Source organism: Eublepharis macularius, chromosome 7 (genome assembly GCF_028583425.1).
Source record: "Eublepharis macularius isolate TG4126 chromosome 7, MPM_Emac_v1.0, whole genome shotgun sequence".
In the NCBI taxonomy this organism is placed as follows: Eukaryota; Metazoa; Chordata; class Lepidosauria; order Squamata; family Eublepharidae; genus Eublepharis; species Eublepharis macularius.
The window spans coordinates 82,096,483-82,117,260 of NC_072796.1; the positions used below are offsets into that span (position 1 = coordinate 82,096,483).

The 20,778-nt window shown below is 40.1% G+C and overlaps 1 protein-coding gene across 3 annotated transcripts in view; it reads right to left on the reverse strand.

Annotated features, from left to right (window-relative positions):
* NOL4 (nucleolar protein 4) overlaps window positions 1–20,778 on the reverse strand; it is a 310,646-nt gene that overhangs the window by 119,141 nt on the left and 170,727 nt on the right. For all 3 annotated transcript variants that reach the window (XM_054986049.1, XM_054986048.1, XM_054986047.1), the window contains exon 6: window positions 7,655–7,932. In XM_054986049.1, the coding sequence (XP_054842024.1) occupies window positions 7,655–7,932 (278 nt within the window). The remainder of the gene's footprint in view (window positions 1–7,654; window positions 7,933–20,778) is intronic.

The following is a 20,778-nucleotide window of genomic DNA, read 5'->3' on the forward strand; positions in this document are numbered from 1 at the left end:
AAAAAATAGAGAGACCAAAGTGCAGCGATTGTAGTGAATGAGGATTTAACTAAAAAATTGAAAATAAGCAAAGGAACAAGACAAGGTTGCCCTCTGTCTCCATTGTTGTTTATTCTGATTTTGGAAATATTGATGATTCAAATACGAGAGGACGACACAATCTGAGGTATAAAAATAAAGGAATTTTCCTACAAGGTCAGAGCATTTGCGGATGATATAATGTTAATAGTAGAAGATCCAATCGAAAATATGCCAAAGGTAATAGAGAAAATAAAGCAATTTGGAGATTTAGCTGGATTTTATGTGAATAAAAAGAAGTCAAAAATAATATGTAAGAATATGACTAAACAGAAGCAGCAAGAACTAATGGTGACAACGGACTGTGAGGTAACTAACAAAGTAAAATATCTGGGTATCGAACTGACTGCGAAAAACATAGACTTATTCAAAAACAACTATGAGAAATTGTGGATACAAATAGAGAGAGACTTGATAAAATGGAATAAATTGAATTTATCATGGTTGGGAAGAATAGCAGCAGTAAAGATGAATGTTTTACTGCGTGTGATGTTCTTGTTGCAAACAATTCCAATTATTCGAGACCCAAAACAATTTGACAAATGGCAAAGGAAAATCTCAGACTTTGTGTGGGCAGGCAAGAAACCACGTGTGAAAATGAAAGTATTACAGAATGCGAAGGAAAGAGATGGCTTGCAACTGCCCAATATAAGACTATATTATGAAGCAATATGTCTGGTACGGCTAAAAGATTGGATAACATTAAAAAATCGTAAATTGCTGGCCTTGGAGGGACATAAAAAATATTTGGATGGCATGCATACATGTGGTACGATAAAGTAAAAGTGGATTCGATGTTCTTGCACCATTACATTCGGAGAAGCCTCTTCACAGTCTGGAAAAAATACAAGGTTTATATGGAAGATGGAATTCCTTCATAGGTGGTTCCGTATGAAGTAATAGATCCAAGAACTGTCGATAATGAGCAGCAATGTCTAACCTACAAAGAGATAACACAAGTACAACATTCAATGTTAAGAATAAAAACAGAAGAAGAGTTGTCTCCTTGTTATGGATGGTTTCAATACAGGCAGATCAGAGATCTTTACAATTCGGACTGCTTAAAAGGAGGTATAAGAATGGAAAATTCCGAACTAGAAGAAGTGATGCTACAAGAAGGCAAGAAAGAAATATCTAAGATTTATAAACTACTTCTGAAATGGCATACGGAGGATGAAACAGTTAAAATCCAGATGGTGAAGTGGGCAATAAACTTTCACAAAGAAATAACAATGGAGGCGTGGGAACACCTGTGGAAAAATACAATGAAGATTTCAACTTGTACAAATATTAAAGAGAATGTATATAAAATAATTTACAGATGGTACTTAACACCAAAGAAAATAGCGCTAGGGAATACCAATATGTCAGACAAATGCTGGAAATGCAAAAAGCATGAAGGATCACTGTATCATATGTGGTGGACTTGTGAGGTAGCCAAGCAATACTGGGGAGACATAATTGAAGTAATCAATGAGATTTTACAAATCCAAATAAATAAGAACCCAGAATTGTTGCTACTGGAAGTTGTTCCAATGCAGTATAGAACATTGTTATTCTATATGACTGCAGAAGCAAGACTATTGTATGCGCAGAAGTGGAAAGTACAAGAAATACCAACCATAGAAGACTGGATTTATAAATTGCTGTACATGGCAGAAATGGATAAAATGACAAGGAAACTTAAAGATCTTGACCTAGGACAATATGTTGCTGATTGGGGGAAACTGAAACAATACTTAGAGAAAAAATGGGACGTGAAAGGAGAACTGTGGCAGTTTGAGAATTTCTAAAGTGTGATGTTGTAAATAGAAGAGAGAAGTGACTTTACCATCAAGGGGGAAATTTAATTATTACAATCTAAGCTAGTATTATGTTTAAGAAAATCTGATTTAGAACATACAGTTTAACAAAGGAAGAGTAAAACGGATATATTAGAGGATGTATACTATATATTATATACAACGTACTATGGTGTATGGTGTTAGTACATCATACAGCATACTATATTGGGCTGTTTTGTTATGTTATATTATAATGTATGCTATGCTATATTGTATGGTATAGTATACAAAAAAAATACTATATTGATAGTATATTTGATAGAGTATATGTATAAAAGAACTAGAATATGCTTAGAGTAAGAGATATTATGATAGAAAAATACAAGTGAAATAGAGCTAAGTAATAAGAGGGGGTAAGGGTTGGAAAGCTGTTGGAAGTCAATAGGGAGGGGGGAGGGAAAGGGTGGGGATTAGAATAAATGAGATATAAGGGGAATGTATGTATTAAATTGGAAATTTAAACTCACCAATAAATTTTTTTTTAAAAAAACCCAATCACTTAAAATCTTTACAAGATACTATCTTACTTCCCAAAAACTCCACAAATCTTATTCCTCTAAGTGCTGGAAGCTATGTGTGGGAAAGGGTTCCTTCTTTTATAACTGGTGGTCTTGTAAAGTTATTCAGCAGTTCTGGCTATCTGTACTTAAAAATATCAAGCAAATCACAGGATGTGTTCCCCCAAAACCTGAACTAATTTTACTCAACCTTTGGTTAGATCAAGACTTTCCAGGAGGGCCAAAGGACTTAATAGCCTTATTATTAGCTGCAGCTGAGGCTACTATAGCTTCTATGTGGAAAAGTCCCAAACCTCCTTCTATCACAATGAGGCATAACAAGGTTTGAGATCATATTTTTACAGAGAAAATAACTTACCAACTTAAACAAGCAGACTCAACAAATCTCTAATCCAATTTTTGGGAAAACTGGTTTCTAGTTCTGGACTACATGCTCAACCAGGATATAAAACCATACAAACCATATTCCACTGATCACTTTAACTTTTGAGTATACATAAAACATGGACTCCTATCTAAAAAATGATTTATGGAAACTCTAATGATGTACCTCCTAAGATAGCCCTCATTTATGTGTATAGTATCTGTTTTACCTATTTCACTATTGTTCTTTATGTTATTTTGTAAAGTTGACACTCTATTGTTGTGTTTAATGTTGTAAAATTTAAAAAATCTTTTAAAAATAAAAAGTAAAAAATAAATAAATGCTGTCTTGTAAGAAACCACAGAAAAATCTGAAACAGCTATAGGTTCAAAATGTTTATACATTAATCCTGAAAGAACCAGGGACTGACTCCATGGGGAGTAATGAGGATACAAATTAAATAGGCCCTTTAAAAACTTCTTTGAAAGCTAAGCAGAAAACAGTGGAATCTTCAACAGTATCGTAGAAAACTGAGATAGCTTTCAGGTGTACCTTGAGTGATGCAACTGATAGCCCACTATCCTTTAAATAGAACAAACAGTCAAAAGCATGGTTCAAATTACAAGCTTGAGGGGATATCTTGTCATTTCCTGCCCAAATAGAGGACTTGGCCCATTTTTGAGTGTATGATTTTCTCATGGCTGGCTTTCTAGATGACAGGTGTACCTGGGCTACTCTTCTGACCACCACTCCACTAAACATGTCACTAGACATAAGGCCTGCACACTGATGGAAGTGAGGGCCTATGTAGATGAGGTCTTCTGCTTATGGAAGAATAGTGTGTACTACCCTGGACAGTTGCCACAGGATGGGAAACCATAGGCTTTTTGACCAAAAAGGGGCTATCAAAATGCACCTTGTGCATTCGGCCATCAACTTTGAGATAACTCTTGTTAGGATAGGGATAGGGGAGAAGGCATAGAAAACTATGACCTGCCAACGGATCTGAAAGTGTCTCCCAGAGAACCTCTGTCCGACTCTGTCATGGTGTAAGCAGTCAGCCCAGCCTCCGCCATTTTAATAGCAGTTTTATATATATGGCTGCTTGAGATATTAAAAATGTTCAGGCCTCTGGAGTTAAAATGGCTGCTGTGTGGCCACTAGAGAGCCTCTAACAGTTGCTAAGTCCTGCCCAGGAGAATGTGGCATGCATGGAATGCTGCACAGGAATGTGGAGTGATGAAGAGACGATTGGCTTTGCTATCCCTCCAGCCCCAGAGGTGCCCAGTGCAACTAAGGTCTCGCGGAGTCATCCTCACTTAATACATTACTTTCTCTTCTTCCGTGATGAGATCTCCTGTCCGTGATTGAGGAGCTAATCAAATGACATTCATAAGTATATACAGTCGTTCCTGGGAAAGAACAGTCCCTCCCTAAAAGTACTTAACTTAGCTCCTGTGGACTTCGTCAGCAAACTATCCTTTTTGTGCAGCGCTAGAACTAGTTTTACATTTGTATTCACACGCTCTGGCAGCTACCCATCACGGCAATCAAATCTTTTGTCAAACCCAGGAACTAACCATTGGCATCTTTGTTCTGACTTCTAGGTGGGTTTCCTCCACCTCAGGGCACATTTTACCTATAAAGGTAGAGTCCTGGCCCCATCCAAATCATTCACGCTTATTGGATCCACAAGTGCTGTTCCCTTGAGGTTTGCTCTGAGCCTCTTGCTCTCTTGGCTGAGGACGCTGTACGTTTGAAGCCTCTCTCTCTCTCTCTCTCTCTCTCTCTCTCTCTTCACTGCGGACTGGACTACTCTTCAGGATAAGTAGATATACTTGCTCTCTCTCTATTCTCAATTTCCGGCTAAGTTTCCTAGGACTCTGTGTGTGTTTGTAATTATTTTCCTCAGTAATTTTGTGCATGAAGCATTGTTCTTTAATAAAAGTTACTGTTTCTTGTTAGGAACCAGCCTTGTTTGCTACTTTGGGGAGGGGACTCCGTTAAAGTTGGTGATTGATCCACGCAGTTACCAGCCTCTTGCAAAGCCATCCTCCTTGCTTGCTAATTCCCCTACAAATTATTTATTGCAAGGAGACCACTTCTGGTAACTATGGAACAAAACTGTGAGAATTTCCTGATGTGGTGGAAAGCAAACAGGTTGATAGTGGGGAATCCCCAACAGTGAAAAATAGGGTAGAAATATTGCTGCCTGAGTTCCCACTCATGGTTGGACCCAGTGAATCTGCTGAGAGCATCTCCTGTCCCATTGAATCCGCCTACCATGTGTATGGTTGTGATACTGATGTTGTGTGCTATGGCCTCTCAGCTCCACTCACCTCACAGGGTGTTTTGTTGTGGGGATAATAATGGCATACTTTGTAAACCGTTCTGAGGGGGCATTAAGTTGTCTTGAAGGGCGGTATATAAATCGAATGTTGTTGTTGTTGTTATCATCATCATCATCCTCAGGTGGTAGGCACAGCTATTGAGAATGAAATAATTTAAAGAAGACCCATCCTTATATAGATCCAGAATGCCTCCTAAAACTGCAATCATTGGCATAAAATAGAAATGCTGTGCAGGCTTCCTAAGAGGTGCACTACATTTCTGAGGCCCAACGTGCTCTGGCGGGCTCAGGAAACTAAGCAATTTGTCTAACTCAGAGTCTCTCTACATGAGACACCAGAGCTCATGTCCGTCAAGTGTTGGGAGATGCAATGTTAGCCAGGAAGCATAGTTTTGAAAGACAGAGCCAACTGATCCAACCCAAAACTTCCAAGAGAGAACAGACCAGAGGTCCCCAAAAGCATAAGATAGCAAGCAACATCTGGCATGCGAGGTAGGCACCCCACAGACTGAGTTCCAAAACAAATTAGCCAGGTAGCTTGTGGCAAAGTGGCCAAAGAACTAGATTTGGATTGGAGTACCAACACAATGAATTCCACACAGATTATAGTTACTAAAATTTATTAAAGAATGCAAGCCAAATACCAAGAAATAAGCAAACAATATAACAAAGACTAAATAACTAACCTACCATATACTAAAATCCCTAACAATAATTTTCCAGATGTTACCTTCTTGCAAACAGTAGGCTTCCAGAGGACAAGTCCAAAAGGAATCAAATGGTCCATAGAATCCAAAGAAAGACCAGTTAAGGTGATGGTATTCCAAGAGCAGGGTTTTCAGCAAAACAAGAAGGCAAAATTAATTCTTAGGGATACCATGGTGGCACCCCAAGGAGGAACAAAGACTAAAGTAAGCAGCTATCTTTTAAAGACACTCTGCCAGCAGGGTGCCCATAGGTTAGCCAATCAGAAGCCAGGCCTACAAGACTAGTTCTGCAGTTACTATGCCTAGCAGGTATGAGGGAGAAAATTATTTTTCAAGTCCCAGGAAGCCTTGCACTAGTTAGTTGGAACGCAAGAGCTGGATAGTCAGGGCTTTTGACCTTGAGATAACCTCCAGAGACAGGCTATTCCTTATCAACCTGGGAGCCATGGTACCAAAGGCTCCAGCCTTCAAAGGAACACTTTGAAGCAGAGGGGCATAAAGGAAAAAGGCCCTAAACTTAAGTGTCTCTGCCAACCATAAACCAAATTCCAATTGATTTAAAACCAAATTCCAATCAACTGCTTTGACAGTTGTTCTGACAGGAAACTAGAAAAGTGAGTTTCTTGACTTACATATTATTATTTAAATTGTAAATTAATACTTTGGTTAATTTTGTCAATGTAACAGGAGTTGTTGAATTGCACCTCAGGCAAAAGAGTATGTGTGCACTTACCAGTGAGACAGACATATACACATCTGTGAGTGACTAGCTTGAAAACAGACCAGTGAAACACAATATGCCCAGAAACAATGTGAGCAGCTTACATTTTACTGATGTAGTATTCACACTTTGTTATTTAGAAGACTTTAATAACCCCAACATGAGGATGTGTTCTTAAACACATTTAACTTAAGTAAATCCTAATGATTTCCATTTCTGAACACCCATGAAAAGTATTGTTTTCTTGCACACTTATGTTTAAAAAAGAATGCAAAGACAGCATCAGAATATAGTGGCATTCAATGAATTGTCCAGGTAATATATATTGTATTTTTCTGACAGTTATTGCCCTGCATTTGAAGTATCTGTGCATAATATTCAGTTTCAGTGATAGGTACATGTGATAATCCAATGAACAGTATGAGATTTTTAAAAGCTGGATTTGTCAGCAATAACAGCAGAACAAATCAATGGAAATGTCCTATTAGATTAAATTCATGTCTTCATTCATCTTACAATACACATTCATGACAAATTCTCTTCTACCAGACTAGCTATTTAATCAGCTGGATCTATCTTTACACAGCCACCTTTCTCTTTTCAAACCAATATAATAGGAAGAGGAGGGAAAAGCCCTTCAGAAATTTCACTGTTTTGCCAGTTATAGTTCAGGCATGATCATGTATGCAGATTGTTTAATATATAAATAGCAGTGATGAGCTAAACATCAGCTCTATTCACATGTTAAGAGTAGCCATTTAGACTGAATAAGAGGATATGTTCTCTGTGTGTGATTTATTCAATAGGATAATTCCGCAATGTCTTCACAAAATATTTCTTATCAGAAACCAAACATCTGCAAATATAGTTCTAGTGGGAAAATACTCAGATTGGTAAGTGTATACAAATGCATAAGAGACATACACGCTGTATGCCCACAACATAGTAGGCATAGACACATCTAGGTGCCAGCAGCTATTACTTTACTTCCTTGTTGCAAAGCTTGAGCCTTCATAGTAAACCATTCTCAGTTGTGCACTTGTAATATCTTGTGAACATGGAAGCATCTTACCTTGCTTCCATTTTCTTTTGCCTCTTGTTCCATCTTAAGATCAGATACTAGGAGGTTCTTGTACTTGTTCTTTCCATCACTGCTTTGGTCATCTAACCTGTATTCAGAAGACAGCTGAGCAGAGAAGGGACTGTCACTCAGGTTCAGAGGCTGTTCATCTGGTTCCAGAGTTGTTTTGCCATTATTGTTGGTTTCTGCCATTTCCCTGCAGTGTGTTCCCCCTGAAGCGTTGTGTCCTGCAGTCTCATTTCCGTTAAAACTCTCTGCAGCTGAATCATCTATGAAACATATGGATTTACATATTGTCAGACATGCCATAAGCAACATCTCTCTATACCTATGTTAAAAAACCCTCTGTTTCAAATTAGCCAGTGTTGCCAACAGAAAAACTGAAAATCTTTGTATGACTGATACCCACTACTAACAGACAAGAAACATGAGTGAAATTTCCCCCAGACCAGACTGGCTAATGATCTGAGCTACAGAAGAAACCATCTCTCCATGTTGTTTATGTGTAGACTTATGCTTATAGAACACCGTAAATTACAATTCTGTATACAATTTGTAGAATAGTAAAATGTATTTTGTGTGCCTAATTTTACCACAAGATTTAAAATGTAATTGTTTCTGAACATTCTAGACAGAGATCTCTGTCTTTTGGCGCAACACCTCTGAAGATGCCAGCCACAGCTGCTGGCGAAACGTCAGGAACTACAATGCCAAGACCACGGCAATGCAGCCCGGAAAACCCACAACAACCATCGTTCTCCGGCCGTGAAAGCCTTCGACAATACATTCTAGTGTATAATTTCTGCACAGTGACACAAAGAGCACTTATAAATATATCTAAATGTGGGTGCATCTGCAGTGATTCTGTTACCATACTGTTTCCATGAAAATAGTTTATATTATAGTCTCCTATAATATAAAATCAAAACCCTGAAATATATCCTATACCTATTCACATTTCACCATATGTATCTTATATATTCAAAATAGTTTTCATAGGAAAGGCTGTAAATATATTTCCTCATATAAATATAACCATATATTATCATAAAAGAATCAAAAGAAAAATATTGTTTTAGCTATGATTGCTTCTCCCCACAGATGTTACCAAGGTAACTAAATCCCATGGTTTAGCACACTTCATTCTGGGGCAATTGGTCTATTTTATGATGAAAAACAGCTTTTCTAAAATAATAGGGTTTTTTTCAAATCATAATGCTATATCCTCAAAACCCAGTCACAAAGAGATCTTCTTTGTGAATAATTAAACTGACTTTAAATGAAGAATGAGAAATTCTGAATCACAGATATTCTAAATCATTTTTGCAGTACCATTTTTTTCCTTCTTACAAATCAGTCAGTGCCTGTGAGGCACTCAATATTAATGGAAACTCTGTGGCCAGGTCTAAATTTTGGCAATATTTAACTATCAAAAGATACCTTACACCTTACATTTTGGGGCATACCCAAATTATATATTTGTTTTGTGTACATCTAAAAATATATAGATGCAACAATAATATGTATTAGTATGATACATAGCACACAGTTACTATTAGCTACAATACCCTGTCTGATATATATACTGTGGCTACCGTAGTTAGCAGCCATGAATGTGCATGTTCATAGTCTAGGCATCTCTTTCTTTATAAGCTAAATAAAGTTTAAAGATTTGGCTCTTTAAATCATTTTCAAAAAACACTGTTCTGATGTACTTATTAGAGGTAGGCATGGACTGGAAAAAACCCATGGATCATAGGACTGTGGTCCATTGCATTTCACGGACCATGGACCACGAACTTTTCATAGACCCACCCTGTTCATGGACTGGTTTGTCAGTCCATGGTCTGTCACTTCTGGGGGCCCTAGGACTGCCCCCTTCACACTCAGAGATGCCAAACTCACAGAGAGGCTTCAGCAGGCTCTCCTCAAGTCACCCTCCAAGTTTGTCCAAGATTTCATTTTGGAGGTCCAAGTTGCAGACCCCCAAAGAGGCCACCACCAGGAAACTTCCCGTAGATACTAGGAGTTGCAAATGCCAATTGACTTGCATTGTCTTGCAGCACCAAAAAGTTGCAATGGAGCAAAATCGAACTGAAAAGGGTGGAGGAAGAGCTCCCTCACTCACCAGACAGGCACCTTCCCAGCCATTGCCTAGGGAATTAATTCTTGCTCCTTGCTCTCATAGAGAAGAATGGGAGCTCTCTGGTTGGCAGGCAGAGCTGCCTATTAAATTTTTAAGTGCTAGGATTGTTGCATTTCAAGGGCTGCAGAATGTCCATCCTTTCCATTGCCTAGGGAATTAATTCTTGCTCCTTGCTCGCACAGAAAAGAATGGGAGCTCTCTGGTTAGCAGCCAGAACTGCCTATCAAGGTTTTGAGGGCTAGGATTGGTATGTTCCAAGGTCTGCAGAAGGTCTGCAGACATCCCCTCCATTGCCTAGGGAATTGATAGATTGATGCCAGGATGTCTGGACTCATCGACTACAGACTGACGAACCAGCCCAAATGGACCAAAGTTAATGAAAAATGTGGTCCCATGAACCGCGTGTTCATGAACCATGAACCAGGCCGGTCCATGTCAAATTTAGGTACATTTTCTGGTCCATGCCCACCTCTAGTACTTATTGTAAAGAAACTTCCGTTTCAGCAATATATCTGATATATTTTTCTAAACAATTAATAGTTTGTTTGTACTACTGAGAAAGCGTAACATCTGTATTCATTAACACCCCCTAAAATGCCAGCTGTGTAGATATGGCTCTAGTATTATTTACAGTAAAATGTAATCTGTCCAGAATGGAGGTATATAAGCACACTGTTGTTGTTGCTGCTGCTGTTGTTATATCAGTAATATATTAAAAGGTAGGTAGGTAGGTATAGTCCCCTGTGCAAGCACTGAGTCATTACTGACCTATGGGGGATGTCACATCACGACGTTTTCTTGGCAAACTTTTTGTTATGGGGTGGTTTGCCATTGCCTTCCCCAGTCATCTACACTTTACCCCCAGGAAACTGGGTACTCATTTTACTGACCTCAGAAGGATGGAAGGCTGAGTCAACCTTGAGCCAGCTACTTGAACCCTGCTTCCACCAGGATCGAACTCAGGTTGTGAGCAGAGCTTGGGCTGCAGTACTGCAGCTTACCACTCTGCACCACGGGGCTCTTTACCAGTAATATATTATTGGCTAGTTAATTGGTCATTCAGTGATGGCTTGAACATAAATTCAGAAACACTTTGTTGGTTGTAGATGAGTAATGATGAAAGTGGGTTTTTATATTACCAGGATTATTCTTTATGTTAATTTCTTCTTGTCTTACCAGCAAATTATAAAACTTTAAAACCAAAAATCAAAGATCAGGATCTTATGAAAGCTGTTTCAAGAATTGCTAAGAGGTGTTTAAATATTAAGGGTATATGTTGCTCCATAACATTTAGGAATGTGGGTACAATACAACCCCACATATAGTGGTAGTGGAGAGTGCCCTCAAGTCATAGATGACTTATGGCAACCCATGGTGGGGTTTTCATGACAAATGACTAACAGAGGTGGTTTGTCATTGCCTGTTTCTGCAACCTTGGTCTTCGCTGGAGGTCTCCCATCCAATTTCTAACCAAAGCTGACTGTGCTTAGCTTCTGAGATATGACAATATCAGGCTCATCTGGGCTATCCCGGTGAGGGCACAACCTATATATACTGACAGATAAATTCTGAGCAATTTTAGACTCATTACTTTCATCCCTTTATAGAAAAATGCACATTTAAGTGTGGGCTTTTTAGTGATGAAAACTACTGGAAAATAATTGCCAAGGGCCTTAGCAACAAAAAGAGGTAGGATGTTGTTGCAACATAGGAAGAGTGAGTGTGCACATACACAGAATTTGTGTTAGCTTAATTTCTATTTTGTGATTTTGGTGACTTTAATTTCAAGATACTGGCTTTTCTCATTATTCTGAAATAAATCCTTTTTTTAATCAGACTTCGGCTGAGAAAAATTTGCCGTCTACCCTCATTGCATAATACAGGTGAACTTGATAAGAAAAAAAGAGCCCTAAAGTGAGAGCACAAGATAGGGTTGCCAACTCTGGCTTGGAAAATTCCTGTAGATTTGGGTTGGTACCTATGGGAGGCACAGTTTGGGGAGGGGAGGGAGCTCAGTGGGGATGGGATGCCATACAGTCCATCATCCAGAGCTGCCATTTCCCCCAGGGAAACTGATCTGTGTAGTCTTGAGATTAGTTGTAATCACAGGAGAATTTCAAGTCCTACCTGGAGGTTGGCAGCCCTAGCACTGGAAGTTCCATAGCTTAAGAACTATAGTGGACTGTTTAAATTCCATTTGTGCTTTAGATTCCTAGACACCAGTCCAAAGATGATCACACATGACACAAGGCTGTGCACAATTAGCAACTCAGGACAGCTGCAGATACACTTTTCAGTCTGCCTTACTAAGCAAGTGGGAATGTGAATCCCTATTCATATGATGAAGTTAACATGAGGCTCTCATTGGTTTTATTTATATATTAATTAAATAGATACATTCTGAATGGTTCAGTTCAGGTAAACTCTAGCTATCAATGCATTAGAACCTCATCTATCATCTGGTTGCAATACATAAACAACAAAGGTAAAAGAGACTTCCATGTAGTTAAAATTCTCACATGTAGGAATATTACCAATAAGGCTTTTGAAAGTCTGAATAGGAACATCAGATAGAATCTCAGTTCTTTTTGGCAAAGTTACAAATGTTTAGAACAAACACATCTACCCTGAAAAATAATAAAAGAAATTCTACAGTGAAAAATCATTGTGAATATTTAACTGCAAAGCTCATTTAAAATGACTAAGAAGAAATAAAGGGATGGCTCTAACCATCTGTGTGCAAAGCTCTGTTCACGCACTAGAACTTTCACCTTCCTCTTCCACTCTAGTCCTTGAAACACTGCCCCTAGGGCTCAGACATCAGAAGCAGCATTAGGCTTAGCCTTGCCAGGTGCCTGCTTATAGTGGGCAAACTTCCAGCAATTTATGTCTCTACCTGCCAATTGGCAGGAGGATGCTGGTGGGGGAAATGTATGGGCATGTGATCAAGTTCCTGAAGTGTCCCAAAAGCAATAGCATTGCACCAAGGCTAACCCTTTACCACTCAGCAGAAAACAAAAGGTTTTCATGTGCACCACTAGATGTCTACCATCTCCTTACCTTCTGTCTGTTGTATGGAAATTGCCAGTTAAGGCCAGGATTCTAGTAAGAACAGCTGAACTTTGGTCAGTTTTGTGAATGTTTGCAGGCTCTGGCAAAACCTAAAATGTGTTGGCTAAGCTGATCAGCAACACCTGCAAGCAGTCTCTGAGTTTGCCAGTGATTTGAAATTGGGAGACTGTCTCCGAGAGCCCTATCTGTCCTCCCTGGATGTTCTGACAGCTTTAATGCTAATTAATAGTTTAGCCCTGATTGGCTCCTGAGTGCCAGGTGATCTGCTGAATTCTAAAAAAGATAAGCTTCTCAGACCACCCAAAAACCCCTCTTCACTATTCCTCTCACTTCAGCATGTTCCCAAGTCAGACCATCTGGGCATGGAGAGGTGTGCATTCTACCAGATGGGTAAGATGAACAAGAAACAGATGCCAACCAGAGATGCTTAAGGTACCAAGCTCTTCAGTTTTCAGGTAGGCAGATTCTAAGATAGCAACAGTAAGGTTTTCTTATGTTAAATCTGTTGCCTACTTCCCTATTTAACGGAAATTTTAAATAGGCTTTTTTTTCTGGAAAAGGGTATGGTTCTCCCTGTGAGATTTAAAAAAACACAACACATAGGTTTGGGTATATTTTAGGGTGATACAAGCATTGATAACCCACATGCAGTTTCCTACAAAAGATTTACCCAGTTTACTAGATATGAGTCAAACAATGGCAATGAGTAAAAATATCAGAAATGCTACAAATATGAACAAAATGCTTACCCTCCTGCCATAAGGATAGGCAGCCTGCCTTTCCTGAAAATTTGCACCACCAAGGCAGAAGTTAAGGCTTCCTTCCCAGTTGTCCTTTCCTTTCCTTTTATCCCCTTAGAAGCTCATTGATTTATAAATATTGAGCAGTGGAAAATACTTATTCTTTATCTTTTTGGATGCAAGGGCTAAAAAGACTAAGACATATTTTGTCTGCTAAGGTAAATTTAGGATCCTTATCGCTAAGCAAAAGAGCTGAGGTTTCTGGAGTACAAGGGGATGGTTGGTTAATTAAAGGCTTAATATAATAATCCCTTATATTTTCAAAAAACCTACATTCAAGCAGGGCATGAAAGGATGTAGCAATCCTATGAAGGCAAATCTCCCCTGTAAAACCATTGTGGGTATAATACTCAATCTTGCAAAAAAAGCTCTGCAGTATCATGGGATGGTAAGGTAGTACATATAGGGGGGTTCTGATTTTGAGAAGACCAAAAGATAGGGGAGAATGAACTCTGCAGGATCTCAAAAACAAGCTGCTATAATCAATTTCTAGGACACGGTTTTTAATCAGAGAAAATGCTTTGGATTTGCTCATCCCTTTCCAACAGTAAACATCAGACAAAACGACAAAACGTAGGAGACCAGTGACAAGCAAGGATCACATCATCAGTGTAACAAGGAAGGGCCATGGCTCAATGGGTGAGCATCTGCTTTGCATGCAAAAGCCCCAGGTTCAAGTTCCAGCATCTCCGGTGAAAAGGATCAGGTAGTAAGTGGTGTAAAAGACTTCTGGCTGAGGTCCTGGAGATCCATTGCCAGTCAGAATAGGTAACAATGAACTTGATAGATTAACAGTGAAATTGATTTAATGGGCTTAGACTGGAACAACTCTGCCTAGGATTTCACTGCAATTGTCTGATTTAATATAAGGCACTTTCATGAATTCCTGAGAGTATGAGAACTGTTGATCCAGAATTGGACATCAGTTCATAATCTCATGTAAAAGTGCTGATCTACCCCAACTTTCCCCCAAAACAAAGTATCATCACCACCTGATATTAGGCCTAGTGGGGGGTGGGGACAGGCAACTCCTCATTCATGCATAAAGTAAACAAGCCACAGCTTGTCACAGATCAGGGGAGCTAAACCCTGCCCTATCATTGTAAAGATGCTTGGCTTGTTTTTCAGGTATTGTCTTCTATTCAGTGAAATGTTTGCTTTCTTTCCCTCACTACTTCCAAATTGTATAGTTGAGAAAACATACTTGCCCTGGCCAATGGTGAGTGGATCTGTAGGATTCTACCCATTCTACATCCTACCTGGGTGCCTAAACCCAGGTTTTCCAGTTTGAGTTCTGGTGCTGAAACTGGGCTTGGAGAAAAATGCTGAAGCTACTTGAAAGCAGAGAGGTGAGATTGGGAAGGTATAGGGTTTATTATCTTCAGCTATAAACATTCCCCCACCCCCATTGTTTGAGGGCCCCAGGAAAGAATATTACATGGAACTCATGCTTGTCTGTGCTGACTAGACATGGGCACAGAACAGGAAAAAAACAAACCACATAGTTCATGGTTCATTCATTTTTATGGAACACAAACTACGAATTAGCCAAACTTGAGCCAGTTCCGAACTGGTTTGAGGGACCCCAGAATGGGCACCTTCACACTCACAGCCAAACTAAACAAGACTTTCCTAATGTCCAATACCCATCACATTTGCAGGGGACACACTCCTCACTGTCCTCTAAAGACCCCCCCCCCCCAAGCTTCAGAGAGATTGAACCCTGGGAAAAGCATGATTCATGGGTCCCTCCCTTTCCTGTCATTTTCTTTCCACAGTGGCAAAAACTGGAGTGTCTGCTGGAAGCTACTTTGAGAGGGTGGCCCTTTTCCTGACTGGATGGGCCAGAGTGGGAGCTCTCTAGTTCGCAAGGACAGCTGCCAATCACAGTTAATGGCTGAAAGCCAGACTTCGTAAGTTGTTCTTGGGAGCAGCAGAAAAGGCCGCTTAAACATAAAAATATGAACAATTAAAATACTTACTTTTTGATCTGCTAATAATACAATGAAATGATGCTCTAACATCTTGCATATTGTATTACATCACAAAAATATCACAGAACATACAATTTATTAAAATGAGCTTTTATTATGTCTTTTAAACTAGTATTTCTATTCTTTCACTTTTCTGTGCTGTTTTTAAAAGATCATAAATCACCACTAAAAGAATGTCAGAACTTTCATGTTCAAAATGGGTAGTTCAGCACTTTGAGAATTGGGGATTGCTGCTGTAAACACAAATAGGCTTCCATGTGCCTTCTAAATTTCTTCTCAGCCTAAACTTCATAAGTTTTAAAGTGTTCAATAAATTATTGAAACAGTTAAATATCAGTTAATTCATGCTCATTGCCACTATAGGTTTTTAAGAACACATCTGATAGTTAATTTTGGCCAGTTATTCCTCTTGTATTATGAATTAACGTTTTATATTTCTACTTAAAATGCCACAAACTAGTGGATATATTGGTATTCCAGACACAGTTACCCAATCAGTTGTGTGCATGGGACGTTTTTCAGCAAGACTTAGAAACCCATGATTCAATATACCACTTGGGAGGCTCTGACACTTACTGTGAATCCTGCTCTTTAGCTTAAATACCAGAGTCTGTGGCAGGCCAATTCTATCATTGCAGATACAGCATCCCTCCGGCGAGGGCCAACCTTTCTCTTGCAGTGTACCCAGGGATTAGCTTGACTTTCCCTAAATTCTCTCCACTGCACAGTAAGAGCTAATCTTTCCTGTATGAAGCCATGATTGTGTTGCTATGACAACACATCCTAGCAGTGGGACTACTGAGACGAACCAAAAAGATGTCAGGGAGACATGCACTCAGCCTTCTTCCAGGGCTAAGGGTTTCTTCTTCTAGGATTTAATCCCCCAAGTTTACTGGCATCTTGGGATATTAATTATCTATGTATTTAGCTATGTGGAGATTAACTTGTTAATTTAAGAATGTGTTTGGGATATCACATACTTTTTAGTGAAACTGCCAGTTCTGGATGTGTTATATTTTTATTGTAATGTGGCTACTTTTTAAACCAGTACATGTTATTCTTATGCTTTAATATGTGTTCACAAAGTTTCCATACAAAGAAAAATACTCATGCCAAGCCAGTTTTCAGCATTTGTTTCTTCATTATCTTTGTTTTAAAAGCACACAATATCAGCATCTCATATAATAAGCTTGATTTAACATCAAGGCATAAGCAAATAGATTTCAGGAGACAGGGCAGGATATGCTAACAAAAGCAAATTCTAAAGGTCTTGTTTCTCAGATAAATTACTGTAAAGCAAATAGAATAAAACCTGTGCAATTTAGGCAAAAGGAATGTTTCCCATTCATATTGTGTACATAATCTATATACATAAATACAAGTGTCCTCCTGACTGACTCATCAATGCCCAGCCCAAACCCCTGGACCTAGAAATGTGAAATTTGGGCAGAACGTTCCTTTTGTGGTATAGTGGCTCACTAAGAAGGGATTATAAGAAATTTGCCCCTAAGGGGGTGAAAAGGGGTAAAATGCGTTTTCCCATAGGGATACAACTTCCCTGTATAGCTGGCAGGGTCCTCCCCCTGCCCTTGCCAACTCTCACTCCTCCCTGAGGTCATTTGCATATGTGGCCTTGATTGGTCATCTCTCCAACATTCTAAAGAGTATATACTTGCTATTGGGAGTCACTGAATGTGCCCTGAGGTAAAAATACACCTCCCAGTTTAGGGTTGCCAATCTGCCTGTGGGGCCTGGCTTTCCTGTGTAGCTGGCAGGCTGATGGGTGACCTGTGGAACTCTGTGTTCTGAGGAAAAAATCAGACAAAGGAAGCTGCAGACATTTGAAGAAAGACAGTATAAGACTCCTGAATAGGGATTTTATATAAAAGTCAGTACGGCAGCTGAGTTTTTAAACGTTCATGGGGAGATGATGTACGACCTTTCTAGGGGCCACTTCAATGCAAACCTTTCACATGAACCTGCCGAAGTACCCACCACACCACCCCTCCCTCAGTCCAACTCCACCTCACACTTCTTGCAGCCATCACCTTTTACTGCAGCCAAGAAGCCTCCAGGCAGATGTCCTGCAAGATACACCAATGCTAAAAGGAGGAAGCAACTTAGAGATGTGGCAAAGAAATATGCACATCCTACTCCTGTGGTGCACCGAGCAGAAGTGGCCAAGTACCAGCAAGATCACCCCAAGGTGAATAGAGCGGCAGAGTCTCTCTATGAGCAAAGCAGTCCCGGAAGATGAGCAGAGAGGAGCTCACTTCCATGGAAGGTGCTCACTTCCGTGGAAGCTCACTCAGGCATGGCATATAATCCTTCGCTGCCTTCAAGCTGCCTTTTAACTTCATCCATGCAGAAACACCCCTGTTCAGCATCTCAAAACAAAGCAACATGGCCCAAGTACTGTGGAACTGTAAGCTCATTGTTTGGAATGAGAATAACCCTCAAAGATGTCAGGGGCAATGATAGTGTGATGGGAGAGTTACCGTACTGCTGGCTGGAGACTTCTGGCAGACTCTGCCAGTAGTCCCAAGGGGAACTCAAACTTTGTGTCAAGGCGTTGTATCTGTGGCCCCTCATCAGGAAACTCTCACTAAGAAAGAACATGAGGGTCCACTTGAGAGGTGAGGGGTCTGCTGGGGAATTCTCTGAACTCCTACTTAAAATAGGGGACTGAGCATATCCTGAGTCCAAGGGAAAGGTGACCATCCCTGCAGGCCTGGGCACGGTAGCGATGACCTTAGCAGACCTAACAGCCACAATATACCCTGATATCGTCACTATCACAGAGAAATCCATGGACTGGCTGTGCAAGTGTGTGTTAGCGCAGCGTGGTGAGAATTGTAGCTGAGCTATCAATAAGGCTTCCACACACTTATAGTAGTAAAAGTGTATGTACATTTATTTTACAGTGACTTATATACAGGACTTTGTTCTCAGTGTCAAAGTGCTTCGCCAAGCACTTAATGGAAGAAGCTCCACTCTTACGCCAGACACAGCTGGCTTATATACATCCATAGCACCCCCCAGTGTCCAATCCCTGCACATCAGGTGAGGTGACAAAGGCTGTTTCTTCGCTCTTGCATCATCCAAGGACCTGTCAAATAGATTTTTTACATCAGTTGTGACAGACAGACCTAAACAGCAAGATACACACATGCTTCTTGGCTCATTATGTCAACACTCCTCCTTGAGACAAGAGGAATGATACCCAGCAATTCTTTGCATTTAGCCAACATTTCCTGGTTTTGTCCCTTTGTTAATTTTCATTTGACCTACAATGACTTAAACATATTATACCTCTGTGAATGGCATCACGTACATTTTGGTAATGGATCATAATATGTCTACTTCTGGCACGTATTGTTTGGTGTTGTGCCAATTGCTCCGCAGCAGAACTGTCACACTTTATTTTCACTGGCAATGGACATTGGATATTCAGATCCCCCAATAACTTTATTACCCATTCCAGTTGCAGAATACAATCACTTAATGAGGCAAATTCGGCCTCACATGAACTAGTTGCCACTAATGTTTGTCTTTGTGATTTCCAAAATACTAGTGATCCCAGAACTTGTATAAGATACCCAGAAGTAGATCTTCCTTCATCATCACCCCATGACGCATCACTAAAGGCTACCACTTCAGTACCTTTTGTAGTGTTTAGTACAAGCCTGTGGTCAGAAGTTCCCTTCAGATAACGCAGCACCCTTTTTGCTACTTACCAGTCCCTTTCACAGGGATCTGCACACTGCCTACACAGCCACTGCACCACATAACCCAGATCCGGGCGGCTCCAGCAGGACAAATACAGCAGTGACCCAACTAACGATTGGTATTTTGTTTTATTTTCTAAAGGAGTATTCCTTGGCTCCTTGAGACACCCAGCAGACATGGGAGGTTGCACTTCTCTTGCCTCTGTTTTATTTTATTGCTTTGACTCATTTCAAAACACCCTGAGCTGTTTCTGGTGATTTGCATACCTAAGTAGTTTGAAATAGGTCCCAAAAACCTTGTTTTAAACACACCAGTTATTGCTTGTCGGAATTCATCCAATTCTTCGGTTGACTTACAAAGAAAACAGAGATCATCCACATAGCAAAGTAGGTAACATTGCTTCTCACCACTCTTCTTTGTGTATAAACATGGATCAGCCTCTGCTTGTTTAAATCCAAGGCTAGCTAGTGCCCTTGATAAACACAAATTCCAGCACCGTGCTGCCTGTTTCAACCCATAGATGGACTTGTGCAGTTTTAATACACAACCTTTTTGTTTAGATTCAAAACCTGGAATTTGTTCCATATATACCTCTTCTTCCAAGTTTGCATTCAGAAAGGCAGTTTCAATATCAAAGTGATAAACAGCTAAGCCCTCTGCACTCGCTTTGCACAGAGCAGTTCTGAAAGTTTCCCCCCTCATAGTTGGTGAAAACACTAAATCATAATCCTGCCCCTGTATTTGAGAGTATCCCTTTGCCACAAGGCGAGTCTTGCGCTCCGTTAGGGTTATATTTCACTTTATACAACCACTTGCAGCCCACTGGGCTTTTCCCTTCTGGCATTTCAGACAGAGAGAACTCTTGGTGATCTATGAGGGACTCATATTCCTGTCGCATAGCAGCGACCCAAGCCTCTCTCTCTGACCCATCTAGCCGCAAAACTTCTTGATAGTCAGCCGGTTCTGGCACCCACACAAAATTTCCTTGCGGCAGATCTGGCTCAAAGCCATATCTCACAGGAGGCACTCCTTTTATGGAGCGTTGTGACACTCTTGGAATTCTCATACCAGGACTCTGAGACTGTGTTGTAGGAGATTTCTCTTCCCTTTTAACCTCCTGCTCATGATTCACTCTGTGGCTGACTTTTGCCACTCTGAGCCTCTTTGTGCTCTGTTAATGGCAGAAACACCTGTGATTTCTCCTCCTTACCATGGAGTCTTTCCCAGCCATTGTTTTCATTAAAGCTTGCGGATCTGCTAAAACAAACCTTTCGGTCTGCTGTGACAAACCTGTAGGATTTCATACCAGACTGATATCCTACAAATACATGTTGAATTGCTCTGACAGATCCCTTTCTCCTCTGCTTTAGAGGC